The 14,768-nt window shown below is 42.3% G+C and overlaps 1 protein-coding gene across 1 annotated transcript in view; it reads right to left on the minus strand.

Annotated features, from left to right (window-relative positions):
* Positions 1 to 11,472, minus strand: part of LOC149857657 (T-box-containing protein TBX6L) — a 28,886-nt gene extending 17,414 nt beyond the window's left edge. The window contains exons 1-5 of the mRNA XM_090063488.1: positions 10,646 to 11,472; positions 9,659 to 9,926; positions 9,003 to 9,152; positions 7,016 to 7,092; positions 5,922 to 5,995 (exon numbers count right to left, since the gene is read on the minus strand). Coding sequence (XP_089919614.1) covers positions 5,922 to 5,995; positions 7,016 to 7,092; positions 9,003 to 9,152; positions 9,659 to 9,926; positions 10,646 to 10,812 — 736 coding nt within the window. The 5' untranslated portion in view covers positions 10,813 to 11,472. The remainder of the gene's footprint in view (positions 1 to 5,921; positions 5,996 to 7,015; positions 7,093 to 9,002; positions 9,153 to 9,658; positions 9,927 to 10,645) is intronic.
* Between the last annotated feature and the right edge of the window lie 3,296 nt (positions 11,473 to 14,768).

Here is a 14,768-nt window from a genome sequence, read left to right on the forward strand (position 1 = left end):
GCAGTCACTGGATCTTTCTTAGCTTCTGCTTCTCTAATGCTGAAGTTTCTGTCGCAGAAAGACGCAAGGCAGCTGTAATCAGAGAGCCTGAGACATGCCCTCATTGAGGAAGATGGGAGAAGAGAGAGAAAAGTGGGTCACATTCAAACTTGCAGTGAGCTGAATTAGCATCCCACTCAGTCAGAAACTGCACAGCAACAACACCGCCAGGGATTTCAGACAAGCGCACCACCTGACTAATGAGTGTGTGTCGGGGCTGGGGGGGGGAACCAATTTGGCATGCATCTCAGGACTCATTGCTTCTGCCATAAAAGGGCACCATCATATGATCTCCCTTATACCTGTCATTTGGGCACACAGTATCACTGTCTGGTGACACACATTTTCTGCAAATACCCATTGCTTTCAGCTCTTTCCAGCTGATTGATGGGAAGGTGGAATCATTAATTCCCAATTACTAGTTAACAACTAGTTCTCTCCTAGCCATTCTAGCAGTGATAGAGACGTTTTCAAAGGGAAGAAAAGAGAATTTGTTATAATTGCTAGAAAGTGTGGCTAATAGCAGCAATCCCCATGAAATTCACCACCAGCAAAGGGGGGAATTTAGCACATTACCCTCTGTCTGTGTGTCCCCAGTGTGCCTGAGGCAGTACTCTGAGAAATCAGATGTGAAAAGGCTGGTGTCTAACAATTCATGGGCAAATTGGAGGGGTGAGAGGGAGGCCAGGAGGAGGAGAGGGATGGGAGTGAGAATGAAGCACTAAAATGTGAAAGTCAGTGACATACAGCTCTGCTCCAAGCTCATTTACAGCGGTGGATAAAGATCATATTGTGCCTGACTCTAAACAGGAGATCCCCCAGCATGCTGAAGGGAATGAGGGGAGAAGGGCATGGGTGTGGGATGAAAGGGGTGGAGGTGTGACTCAGCTGTTATTTTGTGCCTCTCCAATGAGCTGAGTAAGTAGAAGCAGCAGTCTTAATGGTTTTAACATGACAGCCATTTTCTTCCGGCGTATTTCACAGCATGAGAACTTTTTAGCAGATAAAACACAGCAGGAATCCATGCTGCGGTTGTCCACACATACGCCATACCCCAGCCTTGCTTGAACTGCTCAACTGCAAGTTCTTTGGGACACAGACCACATTATTATTCTGTTTGGTACAACAGTGAGTATGGCAGGGTCTTCTTGGTCCAAGCCTCGGGCTCCCAGGTGCTATGACACCACACGTAACAAACAGCATGGTGCTGTCATATTAAACATCAGCAACCTTGTGCCTTACTCACTGGGGTCTGATTCTGCAAGAAACTGAGCACCTTTTAGCTTTGTTTTCCATGTGGAGCTTCCAGAACACAATCCCACCCACCCTGACACACCACCAGGGCTGCTGAGTTATCCTGTACAAAGGTACTGCCAGGAGCAAGTGTGCAGGTACAACAGAAAGCCAGGTCAGTTATAACAAATGCTTAGGGACCAGCTGGTCTCAAATCACATGTTAAGCCCTGCCCGGGCCATTTCTGATTTAATTTGGGAGCTCACAGTTTGTCAGAAGAGGATGTCATCTGAGCACCACAGTTCCAGGACTGTGAAAGAAGCAGAATTGTCCTCCAGAACTTGAACCTTCATTCATAAAAGCATCTAAGCCCTAACAGGTGCGAGGAAACTTCTGTGTTTAACTGAAGAAGTGCTGTCTGCTTGAGTTTGTCCCAGAGCTGTGTGAGCTGCAGTCTGTTCATCTTAATGAGGGACTAGTTCTGGAACTTAACAGTTTAAATGTCAACATTGTTAATTGTCTTAGCGGACAGGTCTAGGCAATGTGCCTTCGCCACAATCTCAAAATGCCTCCTGTGCTTCCCTATATGCCAAAACCATTAACTTTCCACCCCTCCAGCTTCCATTTGGAAACTTCTGTGGTATGTGCATTGCTAACGCTAGCGTGTGTGGATTAATGAGCATGGGAAGAGCCTACCATGAATGGGACATAATACAGAATGAGAAAGGATTGGGCAATGTTACTCCCTTCAAGACCTGGAGCAGCAAAATGGCAATAAGGAAAATGCTGCAGTGTGTGAACTGTCCTGGTTTGTCTTTGACTTCAAACATCTCACAGGAGAGAGAAAAAAAGCAAATGCAAATCTGTCCCCTCTAAAAGATCAGATGCCTGAGCAAGAAGCATTGGAGGTGAGGGAATGGACCATCAGGCTGACGTTCCCCTCCCAGCTTTACCACTGCCTCATTCTGAACTTGGGCAAGGTCTCTGCAACTCCTCTCAGGGAAGGGACAGGGAGTATTGGGAAGCCAAAACTAGTGCTTTGAGATCGTCTGATAAAGTGGCAGAAAACAGCAAAATAGTATCATTTGGAGAGGTTCCTAAAGTGTACAACTTTTTACATGTTGGTTAAAAAAATCCAATTTCCTTTTGTGCTGTAATATAAGGAGTGGGTTCTTGGTAGCTACTTAATGTAGCTCAGGTGATGCACTGCTTTCCTTTGATGATGACACACTGCACTTTTTAAATGACAAGTTTTGAGTGCTCTTTCTTGGGAATTCAGCTGTCAGTTGTTCAGATGTGAAAGGTCAGTACCAGCCAGAGGTTTGCAGGGCTGAAAGCTGCATGCTGAGTCTCGAATTGTATTAGCCCTGAAGTCTTCTGTGTATTCACAAAAAAGAAAAATCACATTTGGAATAACACAAATACTTGAAACTGTTTAATATGTTGGTTAGAGGGGGCCTGTTGGTAGCATCTCCATGTTAATTCACAACAGGACTCCTGAATCGTGGTGCAGTGTGAGGTACGCTGGTCATGCTCCTGTTACCACCTCAGAGGTGGCTGCATTTCAGTGATGCTGTATGTAGCTTGCAAGAACTGTGGGAACCTCTGGGGTAAAAGCAAACGTAAATGCAAAATAACATATTACAATAGTAACTGAGGCGTCACTTCTGGAAGGTTTGTGGATTGTGGTATCTGGTCAAAGGAATATGCTTGTGAATTGGAGAAATTAAGCTGCTTCCCTCTTCTCTTTCTCATATCCCCCTCCCATCTCCCCTCTGTAATCTGCACCCACTTCTCCCAACTGACTGTTTAGCACTGAGACAAGAAGGGAAATACTTAACAGCCACTTAGCACTACAGGCTGAGTTCAGGCTAGAGTAAAAATCTTGAGGCCTTGTGCTCTTTCAAGTTCTCAGACTCCTGATGTTAGGTGCACTGTTTTCCTGTCAGTCCATTGTGTTTCACAGACACTGCTCAGCACTCTGTCCCATTCAAATCCACAAAAACACCTTTAGAAAATGCTTTACAGCTTGCAGGGGACAGGACAGCAAAAACAGCTTCACAACACAACCAAGAGGAGGAAAGGAGCCACAAAGCATAATACAGTACAATGCCTTCCCTCTTGTGGGCTTCCTGGGAAGCCCCTATCATTAGTGCACCTGAGCATTATGTAAGGCGAAGTCAACAACAAAGGAAGAATTGAATGATTGCCAGAGACAGAAAATATACATTTTACAGGGTGAAGGTGGCAACAAAACACTGTATATTTAATACACAGACATAGTAGTACAAAGGCAGAAACTGCACAGGGTGGAACCTTAAACATTGTAGGTCCAACTAAATGGGGACCAAGATTAGAATAAGCCCTGGTGCGATTTTACTGCACAAAAATGTGACTGACAAGATTCTGCAAAATAAACATGCTCTCAGGTTTACCAATCTCTTCCTGAAACCAGAAAGGGCCAGGCCCAGACCCATATGTTAAAACTCCTTTGACTTAGGGCTCAGATAAAACAGAACTTTACTCTTGGTTCTGCAAATATACCATGATTAATCTTTGCAAGTATTAGAAGATTCACTTATCAAATGGCCATGTTATAAGACAGACCTTGATCAATTTATCAGTTTGAAAATTAGTTTTACTTATTAAATAAGTGGGATACAGTCACATTGTAAGACTGATTCAATATAATACTATACTATAGTGCAATAAGGTTTTACTGTCATAAAATTAACAGTAAAGGAGTCTGTGGCACAACTTACAAAGAGTTAATGAACTTGCTTAAATATTTAACTGCTCAGATCCAAAGTTTTTTATAAACTGTACTCTTTCCCATAGCTCTCATCTTTCAACGTATTTTACAGATTTGCTACAAAATTCCATCTTTCAGAGAATAACTAGGATCATTATTAGTAAAACAGGTATTAAGTTTCAGCTACAAGATGTAATACTTGGGACAAGGAAATGAGAGCCAGAATATGATAAACAAAAGCTAAAACTGGTCGGAAAGTTCTGGCTAGGAAATGCATCCTGCCATCCTCTAGTGCAGCCTGGTTACGTTAAGTGTGACATATGATAGAAATGGAAGAATTTAAATATAATTTTCAAAAAAAATTCTGGTCTTACTTCCTTGATTATATTAATTTTACATTAATTCATCCCTATTTCTGTATTAATATATTTACCTTATTTTTTTCTATTGAAATGTGATGTATATGTAGGCCTAATGCATGTAAAACACTACACAGCCATGGTATATGTATACTGTTTTAGAAAGGGAGCCAGAATTAGATACCCACAAAAAACTATGCATCCTACAGGAAGAAAGAAGCTGAATTCTGAGAGCCAGAACATATATCTATAACTTGCAGAAAGAATATGAGCTGATAGACTGAGTTACAGGACATATGAAAAGAAGAAACTAAATTCAGAACTAGATTTACAAGGTACATGTTCAGAAATCTATGATGGGATACATATGCTCTATAGGGAGCCTGAAGCCAGTAACAAAGACCCATAAGTTACATTCATCATAAGCAGGAAGCACCAGTCGAAATGGTTGACCACAGAGAGAAGGAGCAAAAACAATGTTCAGTTTTATGGATAGTTTCAGAGCTGTATTTTCTCCCACCCAACTTGATCAGCACCTGGTAGCAATAATGAGATCTGTGTCAATAACAAACAATTTAGACAGGATTGTCAGGCATGGAAAAACACCTGTCTGGTGTCATGGATTCCAGGGGCCTAGTGGTGGATCCTATAGCCTATGGATTTACACACATTTGCATACACTTACTACTCTGTCTCTTTCATGCAGCTGCTGGTTTATCTCAAATTCCTCGATTTTTTTCAAGTTAGCAAGTTCCACATCCTTGTCCTTTGTTGTAATCATGGGCCCGGGGACAAGCTTCAGCAAGGAATCACAGGCCTGAGGCTCCTCCCTGCCACCCCCCAGTATACTGTGAAATGTTTATGACCAGGATCTTATGACTCTGAAGGTGCTGAATAGCTTGTTTTCTCCAAGTTTCAACTCCTGATGGGCAGCTACAGACCAACATTTAAGCCAGTTTGGTCCCTGGTTGTGCATTTTATTGCCCAGTTTGTCTCTTCAGCTCACATTTGTAAACTCCAGAGTAAATTTCTCTTTGGTTAACACTCTGGAGCTCAAAGAACTTTTCGTGTTTTTATTACATCCTTAGTGATTAAAGGCAAATTTAACCTCAAAACATTCCCTGCTGTGAGTATAAAAGCATGGCATCATATTGGGTAGATGCATTTTAAAAAAAATTAAAAATTAGCCCTCCTAGAGTGGACAAATGTTTTTGGGTTGTTTAGGTGCATGGTGGTGTCAATGAATAAATAAGTTGCAGTTCCTTGGGAAATCACTGGGTGGCATGTGGCTTTGAGGTGAACAAATGACTGTGAAGCACAATCAATGACGATGCTCAAATTTTGCATTCAGTTTCTAAGTGGGAATTTAGGAAGTGATGGAAGTCATATTTGGGATAGGAGTTCCTCTGAATTATCACTCCTGAGGTTACCGGTTTGTTATAGTAAAAGTTCTGCTCTGAACATAGGAAGATCCAGTTCTAGTGAACTCTGGGAAGGCTTTGGGCATGCAAGGAACAAATGGTCTGCTTCACACTTACCAGTGGGGAGCTCACAGCATGTCTCCTCCACACTTGCTTGCTTTACTACCTCAGTGCCTCTGACATTTTTCCTTCTACAATGAAGAAAAACAAATTCAGCCTAACACAGTACAGAAACATCTGTTTACACATGTCCATTTACAGGTGTTCACACAAATATATAATGCCTCCACCCTTGTACTTACACCCACAACTCCCAGAATACCTGCACCTCCAACCCACCCCCATGCATACTGCTTCTCCCCCCTATGTAATAAATACAAAGAATAGATTAGCTGGTTAAAGCTTCCTTGTAAGCTTTTTGTTTATTCTGCACCCACACTTGATTTAGGCTAGGATCCCCAAAATCAAGTTTAAAAACCCCAACATTTCCAAACAGGGGGAGCTACTGCTCTGCATTTAGTGCAGTTGCTCTGCCTGGTGATTTTCATCCCTGTCCAAGAGTTTATAATCAAGGCAGATGAGACAACAAAGCTGGCAACAGCCCATGGGAAGGAAGAAACAGACAACAAAACTAAAGGGGAAAGTGAAATTATCTTGATACAGCAATGTATAATTGATATTTCAACACAACTAGTGTCTACCAAGGTTTGCTTGAATAACAAGGAATGGCACTACCATATTTATAAACATTCTTTAGAGATTTTAATCATAGTTCTAAAAAGTTTGGCTCTATCCATGTAACATCACATCAGGACTCATTTTAAGTGGCACTTTCTAACTGTGTTTCCCATGCTCCTTTTAAAAGACAGTTCGGACAAGCCATGTCTGAGCTGCAGCATTTATGTCTCTTAGTCAGGTGCACATCATCAGGATTCCATGAATCCAAAAGTTAAACTAAACCAGTCTTGGAAAAATAAATGTCATTTCAAATTCAGACACACCAGTCTTTTTGGGATTGCCTATGGTTTGCTATTAATGGTAAAGGACTATCAACCCAACAGAGGCAATCACGGGAGCTCTAACATAGAAAGGGTGCTAATGATAAAACTGCACCAGTGAGAATAAAATGTGAGGGATTTCTCTCTAATGTGTTGTGTGGAAAAGATCTAGGCAGCTTGGCATAGCAGGAATTGCTTGAAGAAACAGCTTACCGATTTTTCTTATAGCTGAGCCCATTCTCTCTAAAGCCTTTTGCAAATGGATTATTATCAATCTTCATCTGGGTAATCTGGGAGGGGGAAATAAAAAAGAGAGAGAAAAATGGATAGAAGACATCTGAGGATGGAGACACAAAGCAGCAGCAGCAGCAAATAAGCAAAAGGGTTTAAGAAAAAAGGAAAGAAGAAAGAGGAAAAGAGGAAAAGGAGAGTGAGAGATAACAAAACATGAAAAGGAAGAGAAAAGAAGGGGAAAGAATGAGGAAGAGGAATGAGAGAAGAATATTTAGTTATGCTGATACTCTCCAATATTTTGGTGCAATGGCTAGTCTCACATGTCCATTTAAAAATGGAGTTTATTTGAAGAGCAAATGGGACAAGAAACTACTAAGAAGAAAATCCCTCTGGAAATCTGGAAACAGAAAATGGTAAAACCAGGGCAACTGCTGTCCTTGTGGGCAAGAGTCCAGGAGCAGACTACATCCCAAATCTAGTACTTAAATGTGCTGGTTCTTAGAAAATAGAAAAAATGCACTTGACCTTAAAATAGAAAAAATGCACTTAAGAGCTTCTTTGGTTTTCTCATTTTTGTCACCACAGTTACACAGGAGAAAGCAAAGAGGAATCACGTTCATCACATTCTTTTTCATATTCAGAATCAAATTGGTAGTCCTGAAAACGAAGGGTTGAGGATGCCTGCTAGAGTCAACCATGCTATATTGCCTCCCAAGCACAGCATTGCCCATATACCAGTGCACCAGCACTGTGTGATAGTACAGAGAGTCTTTCAGATGCCTGCCTGGTTAGCCTTGTTCTCGTGCTCAGGTCTAATTATCAGGTGATTACCAGATGATCTAGGGCTGACCAGGACTTTTTCCTCAGATCAGATTGATAAAAACCCAGGGTTTTCTGTGAAGGATGGAGCATGGATATTTTACTATGATAACCTGAGCATCTTGTTTTGTTCTCTTATTCACTTGTTTTTTAAGTTATAAGGCACCCCAAACCCTTATCAGGAAGGGCCACATATACATTGAATAAATAAAGATATCATCTAATTTTCTTGCCACTGCATCCTTGGTACTTCTGATCTCTAGCTGGGAGACACAATTTTAGCCTCCTGTGGACTGAAATGTTTTAGTTTAACATACATTGTTGAAATTGGTATATAATAGATGGTTGGCTGAAATTTACAGTGGAAGGTCAGAACGAACTATTAGTTCTAGTGTAACCCTTTATATATCACAACTTACTAAAGTTATTAAATCTCATTTCTGAAATCAAAACACCTTTAGCTATTCCAGCACTGGGTTTCTCTTCAGACAAAGCCATGGTAAAATTACAAAGGATTCTTTGTGATGTGGACAAATGATGTGGACAGTTACATCATCAGACTTAAACATTTTCACTTATAATTTGGCAAGGATTTGACTCTAGGTCTCTACTAAGTCCCCTCATCTACGTGAGCGCCGACAGACGTGTTAAAAAGACAAAACAAAACAGTGCTTTACCAGAAGAGGAATCACATCGGTTTGACCTGGCTACCCAGAGTCTATACAGATTGTGCACTTCAGCAGGGCTTTTTGGTGCTTTTATCCAATAGGTGATTGATTGAATCACCTATTAGACAGAAATGTCAAAAAGCCCCGCTGAAACACATGAGCTATACAGATGCTGGGTGAACCAGCTCAAACTGACACAAGTCCTCTTCTGGGCATGTGCTGTGCTTGGCGTGGGAGCATGCTAGGCTGAAAGTAAAGTGCAGTTTTGTTTTTTTCCAGGTCCATAAGCACCCAATATTTTAATAGCTTTGATACCTGAACCATTACCCATCATATTCATCACACATTAGCTCATAGGGCTAATGCTCATTCTGCTTTGAACGAAGGTTTATTTACTCTTCAGTGACTCCTGCTTTGTTTCTTTGGCTTGTGCCAAGTCAAGGAACAAGGAGCTGGAAGAGGATGGAAGGAAAAGTCACCTTGGAATTTTGATAAGCTGTCACAGCCATAAAAGTTGTTTCTGGGAACACAAACGTAGTCACAGCATTCCAGGGCAGGGTGAATGTGTGGTGGCTGGTCAGTACCACATGGAACCGTGGCTGGTATTTGTGCATCGAGTGCAACATAATCTAAAGACAAAGAGAAACAATAGTCAGGAATATCTAATAACTTCATTGTCTCTTCCTCCTATCACTGCCAGCAGGACTCCATGGTCTCAGAAGAGCAACCTGGAAACACTGCAGATAGAGTAGCACGGTGCAGCCACACCCCACCACTTTCAAATAACTGTTCATGTGCTAAGTGAAATACAGGACCCTATCTGGTTTAAGAGGGGCTGCTTTCCAAAGAAAGGGATGATGGTTAATGTCTTGAAAGGAGCTGAGTCAGAGGCTCTAACAGACCTTTCCCACTTTTATTTCCAAGTGAAGCATAATTCACGTTAATATCAATATCAGTTATGGTTATGAAAAGGGGATAACAGTACTCTCCCTATCGTGTAAGATCAACAGAACGGTATTAGGCTCCATCCTAGAACAGTTATGTGCAATGGCCAAGGCTACCTATGGACTAGTACTTTGCAGCACCACACTTCTATTCTAAACTGAGTGTGGTGAAATGGTCAAGCTTTTCTTACATGTTCACACTGCTCCAGGGTATTGTTGGTGATCTTGAGTCTCTGGAACGAGATAGGTTCTTTCATCCAGTGACTGCCAGGAGCAGGGGAATCTGGATGGAGGTAGAAGTGGCTGGGGGAGTGGGGATCAGCTTTTCCAACCACCTCCCAGTGGCCACAGTCCCACTTATATCGTGCATTGTCTGAAGGCACTATATCCATCAGCATCAGGTAGACAGAATGAGGATCCAGGCCTGACGCTATCATTTTGCAGGGTGGGAACATACGTCTGCAGAGGAGGAAAGGAAGGGTTAAAAGAAAGAGATTTAATTTTATGATTGATTACACATTACAGAATTCATCCAAAGGGGTCACAGTACCATTCTTTGGGGAGTGTCATTGTGCTATATGTAATAAAAACTGAAGATCCTGGCCAGAGAATACATTGAATCCTTTTATTCAGGATCTGGGGATCAACCCTGGGGTATATAGCTATAGAACAATTTAAAAGGAAGGAGTCTGAGCCACTCCTTTGAAAAAGTGCAATGAGGTTGTATTACTGAATTACAGGTATCATATTAAAAAAGCTGCAGTACATGGGATATTTCATCCTGTGTGCTCTCCCATGGCTATGGTGTCACTGCTCTTAGTAGGCTGTATGGCATGGAATTTTTCCTCAGTAAATATTGTTGGACTATTGCCCACAAAGGACCAAATACTCAAGTGCACATCTCAGCTTGGGTTGCGTGCAGGTAGCATGCTTAGACTCAGAACTCAGCATCGCTTTGGGGGACTCAGCACACTGGTCGCATCAGCTTGAGCAGCAATGGCAGACACAACACTAAACTGGCTAGACAGGGAGAGCCACTAAGAGGCAGGTAAAAAAAACAGCTGCAGAGTGGCACAGCTGATGGAATCCAAAGGGACACAGCCCAAGGTAAGGTGAACATGGAGAGGACAAAAAAATCTGTGCAACACTCATGTCTGGTGATACAGGTTTGTTCTCACCTGCCAGATTTGGTGATGATCATTTCAGTGCCAAGAGTGTAGAACTCCTCCCAAAGTGCCTTGTTCTCCAAAGAGAGATGGACCCTTCCGTAGAATCCATTTACAGCTGGCGGGAGGCAGCCCTTATTCCAAAGTGGGGCAAGTTGCAAGCTCTGAAGTGGAAGCATCTGGAAGCAAGTGAGTGAGCCTTGGCACCTGCTGTATGGTGGCAGAGGGTCACACTCTCACAGGAAGAAGGGGAGAAAAGTAAATGTGTTATTGCATGCCCACAAAGCTGGAATCGAATTAAAGCAGCTTCAGCTAGAACATGAGAAAATAACACCCTAAGTTGGCCATATGAATCAAGTAGCCCTGGGCTAAGCAAGGCCACCTTCCCCTCTGCTGATCCACTTCTACCCTACTCCACTACCCAGATGTCCTGTCTCCTTCTGGGTTCACCAGCTCACATCCTGATTGTCTGTGCTTCAAGGTTGCTAAGGATCTGTGGCACAGCCCTAAAGATGAAATACTAGAGCTCACAAAAACATTCAGAAGGTAGCATGAAGGAACTGAATTGGAGAGAAACCACCTGTACATGCCAATATTCAACTGCAACAGAGGCCACATTCAACCAGTTCTTGGGCCAACATCTTCATTTAAGAGTCTCCACCACAAAGAGCCTTCAAATCCCAGGTTGGGAGGACAAAAGCCATGCAGGTTACACTGTCCTTAATTTTCTCTGAATGTAGGGGATGAATGATGAATGACACCTGCAAATCTGTTCTGCCTCAGTCTTGACAAATCATAAGCTAATTCAATCACAGACTTGAAAAGCTATTTCAAAGGGGAAGGGCTCAGAGCTCAGAATCAAAGGTTACCTGAGTTCTCTTACCTGGCATCGGGACTGGTGCCCTCTGCTGGTTGCCAAGGCTGCAGCTGTCACAAGGCTGATGTCTGTAATGGCACTGGTGCCTTGAGCTACTTACATACAGGTGTCCTGGAGCATGAAGCATCACGATAGAACCTGAAGAGAGGCAAAAGGGGTCTGACTCCAGTGCTCTCTAAGACAGGGGAAGAGCGTACCACTTGTTGAAGTAAACCTGCAAATTCAAAGGAATAGACAGAATGAAACAGGGAGGTCAAAATGAGTGAAAGCGTGAAGGTAGAGTGAAAAAAGGGAAAGAATTAATGACAAGAGGCAATGGAGCCAAAATGATAAAGAGCCAAGGATATATACAGGCAATGCAAGCTTCTGCTTTTGGTGTCCTCTCCCCAAACACAAGGGGACCTGCCATCAGCTTTTGTACCTAGCAAAGAAATAGCAAAAAGAAAATCCTATATTTCCACACATCATAATTCACAAAACCTCAACTGTTTGCTCCTTGGGGAGATGCAAAACTGTCTGAATGCTGCTGAGTCTCATACTACACTCCCTCTACCATCCCTGCGATTGGGCCAGAGTTGACAGGGTAGGTGCTCACAGGGGTTTTGTTCCCCATGAGATGTCTCTGGGTGACAGTGGAGGTACTAAAGCCAGCAGCCATCCAGTTAAGGTTGACAAAAGATTGATCCAGGCACAAATGAGGCTATTTTTCTGCCATTCCAAAGTGCTATGTTTACTGGCTGTTCTTCTCACAGCTTTCAGAGAGGTTCGAATGGCTCTCAAGGGAAGATGGGCCTTCAATTTATGCTAGCAACGTTCTCTCAGTGCATTTTACTCCTACACAGTGGCTAGTATGCACTTGCTCACTTTCCACGTCTCAGCAGATTCTTGCTAAGATCAGATGCCCATTTTCATTGCCCCTCTCTTTTCTCAGCTCAGATGCAGGAGATACTCTGCAAATGATATTCCTTTTGCCATAAGAATGCCAACAGCAGCGCGTCTAGGACAGGGGACAGGAGGGACAATGGCTGCTTTTTCCCCGCTATCTCAATGTTAACATACATAAAAGTACCAAACTGGTATGTGTAACAGCTGCTTCCCTGCACTGTCCTGCCAATGTGCTGTGGAGGGGCTAACTCTGAAGATGAACGCTTTGCCCTTTATTTATCACATTTCCTTGGAGGCTGCCCACACAACTGGTGGTACCTAGGACAAAGACATTGATCCACTGAGAGCAGGAATGAGATCCAAAGCTCAGCTGACCAAAGGTCATTACATGAGGGTTACAGCCACTTTATAAAGGAGGTTTGTTAATTCTTTTTTTAAATAACACCCTTCCCACATACTGAAATAAAGCAAAGTTTATTATAACATGTTTCTGGAGATGAAATGGTACCAGATGGAAGCTGAAAAACATGCACCATCCGTGGGTGGGGGAGGGGATCCAAAACAACTGAGCCCATTGTGAAGGCAGGAGATGTTTTTTTTTAAAATTGATTTTTGTACCAAAAGTTGCATCAGACATTTCTCATCAGTGGCTCCACAGTCACACATGGTTGGCTTCTGCTGCCACTGGAATCAGTAGATGGTATCCCATTGACCTCAGCATGATCCAAAGTGGCCTGTGCCACTTAACAGATGTGATGTCAATGCAGATTATCCAATATTGCAGCATGCAGACCCGAAGCCAGTGAGATACTCCAGGCAAGAGAAATGGTGGAGAAGAGAGGCCAAGAGGGCCCTCTCCCTGCCTTGAGTACCCCCTAAGTTTGTAGCTTTGGGCACTGTAGACATTTGGGTTTAACAAAGTAATTTCTTTCTTGTTTTACTTGTAGGATAGTTACCTGACACAGGCCAGAGTTCTGTAATACCCTTGCCCCACAGGAGGGTTAGTATCCTGGCTATGAAGTACAAGCCAGCTAATCAAATATCTGGAGAGTGAAGATGGGAACATGCTGCAGTGGTTTAGGATTAGATAGTGTCATCAGTGGGGTTCACCTTTTATAAAAGCAGCTTGTCAACACAAGTATTTCAGAATTATGAGTTTGGTCCCAAAAATAAAAATAATGGCTTAAAAACCATGAGTGCATTGTGAGTCCTGCTTATTTGCTTTCTGATATTAATCTTTAGGGATGATATTTCAAAGGTTTAAAGTGTTCATGAAAATAAGCAAACTCAATTTTGGATATAACCATTGACTCTAGGAGCAGGTTGTCTAAGAAAGATATCAAACACTGCAAAAATTGTGATAAAACTGCAGGGTCTGGCAACACTGCAAGAATGACTCAGGCCAGGATTCAAGTTTACCCACCACTCCAAATTGGGAAGGGGGTCTCAGAAAAATGTTTACAGTTTCTGCTCATCTTTTAGATGGATGGGTACAAAGGGTTGAGAGTCATTGTGCAAGACTCACTGGCTGAGATTTTATTTAAAAATATACAAACTAACTAAACAATACATGTCTGAGTTGGATTTGGCTCTCAGCCCACAGAGTTCATACGGAAGGGAATATGTTAAATATATGTTTCTTGTTTAAGTATTATTGCTTGATAGGAAACTTTTCCTTCCTTTTTCTTGCTAATTCCTGTTATATCAGGGAGTTATAAGTAGCTTCTTTGGAAGCTTTGAATCACAGAATCATAGAAAATTGAGGTTGGAAGGGACCTCAGGTCTTCCAGTCCACCCCCCTGCTCAAAGCAGGACCACTACCAACTACAGCATCTCAGCCAAGGCTTTATTTAGCCAGCTCTTAAAAACCTCCGAGGATGGAGATTCCACAGCCTTTCTGCAGAACCTGTTCCAGTGCTTTACTACCCTCCTAGTGAGATAGTTTTTCCTAGTATCTAACCTAAACTTCCCTTGCTGAAACTTGAGACCATTGCTCCGTTTGTCATCTACCACTACTGAAAGCAGTCTAGTTCAATCTGCTTTGTAACAACCTGTTTGCAGGTAGTTGAAGGCTGCTATTAAATTCTTGGTTTCGCTACTTCTCTTTTACAGTAGGCACAATAGTAACAATGAGGTTAGAGTGGGATTTTATGCTCAGTTAAAAAAGTTAACTAATCAGTTTGGCCTCAGTGTTTGCCTGTCAACAGCAAGGAACCAAGGATGAAGCAGAAATTTGCATTTCTAATAATGCTGTCCTTTAAGTAGACACAACAGCCAATCAGCTAGCCTTTGTTCACAGAGGAAAACTCTACAAATAGAATGAGACTAGTGCAAGAGAGAACAAACTTAATATGCAAATTCTCACTAGTCTGA

Source organism: Crocodylus siamensis, chromosome 9 (genome assembly GCF_052110815.1).
Source record: "Crocodylus siamensis isolate JL-2025a chromosome 9, ASM5211081v1, whole genome shotgun sequence".
NCBI classification, from domain to species: Eukaryota; Metazoa; Chordata; order Crocodylia; family Crocodylidae; genus Crocodylus; species Crocodylus siamensis.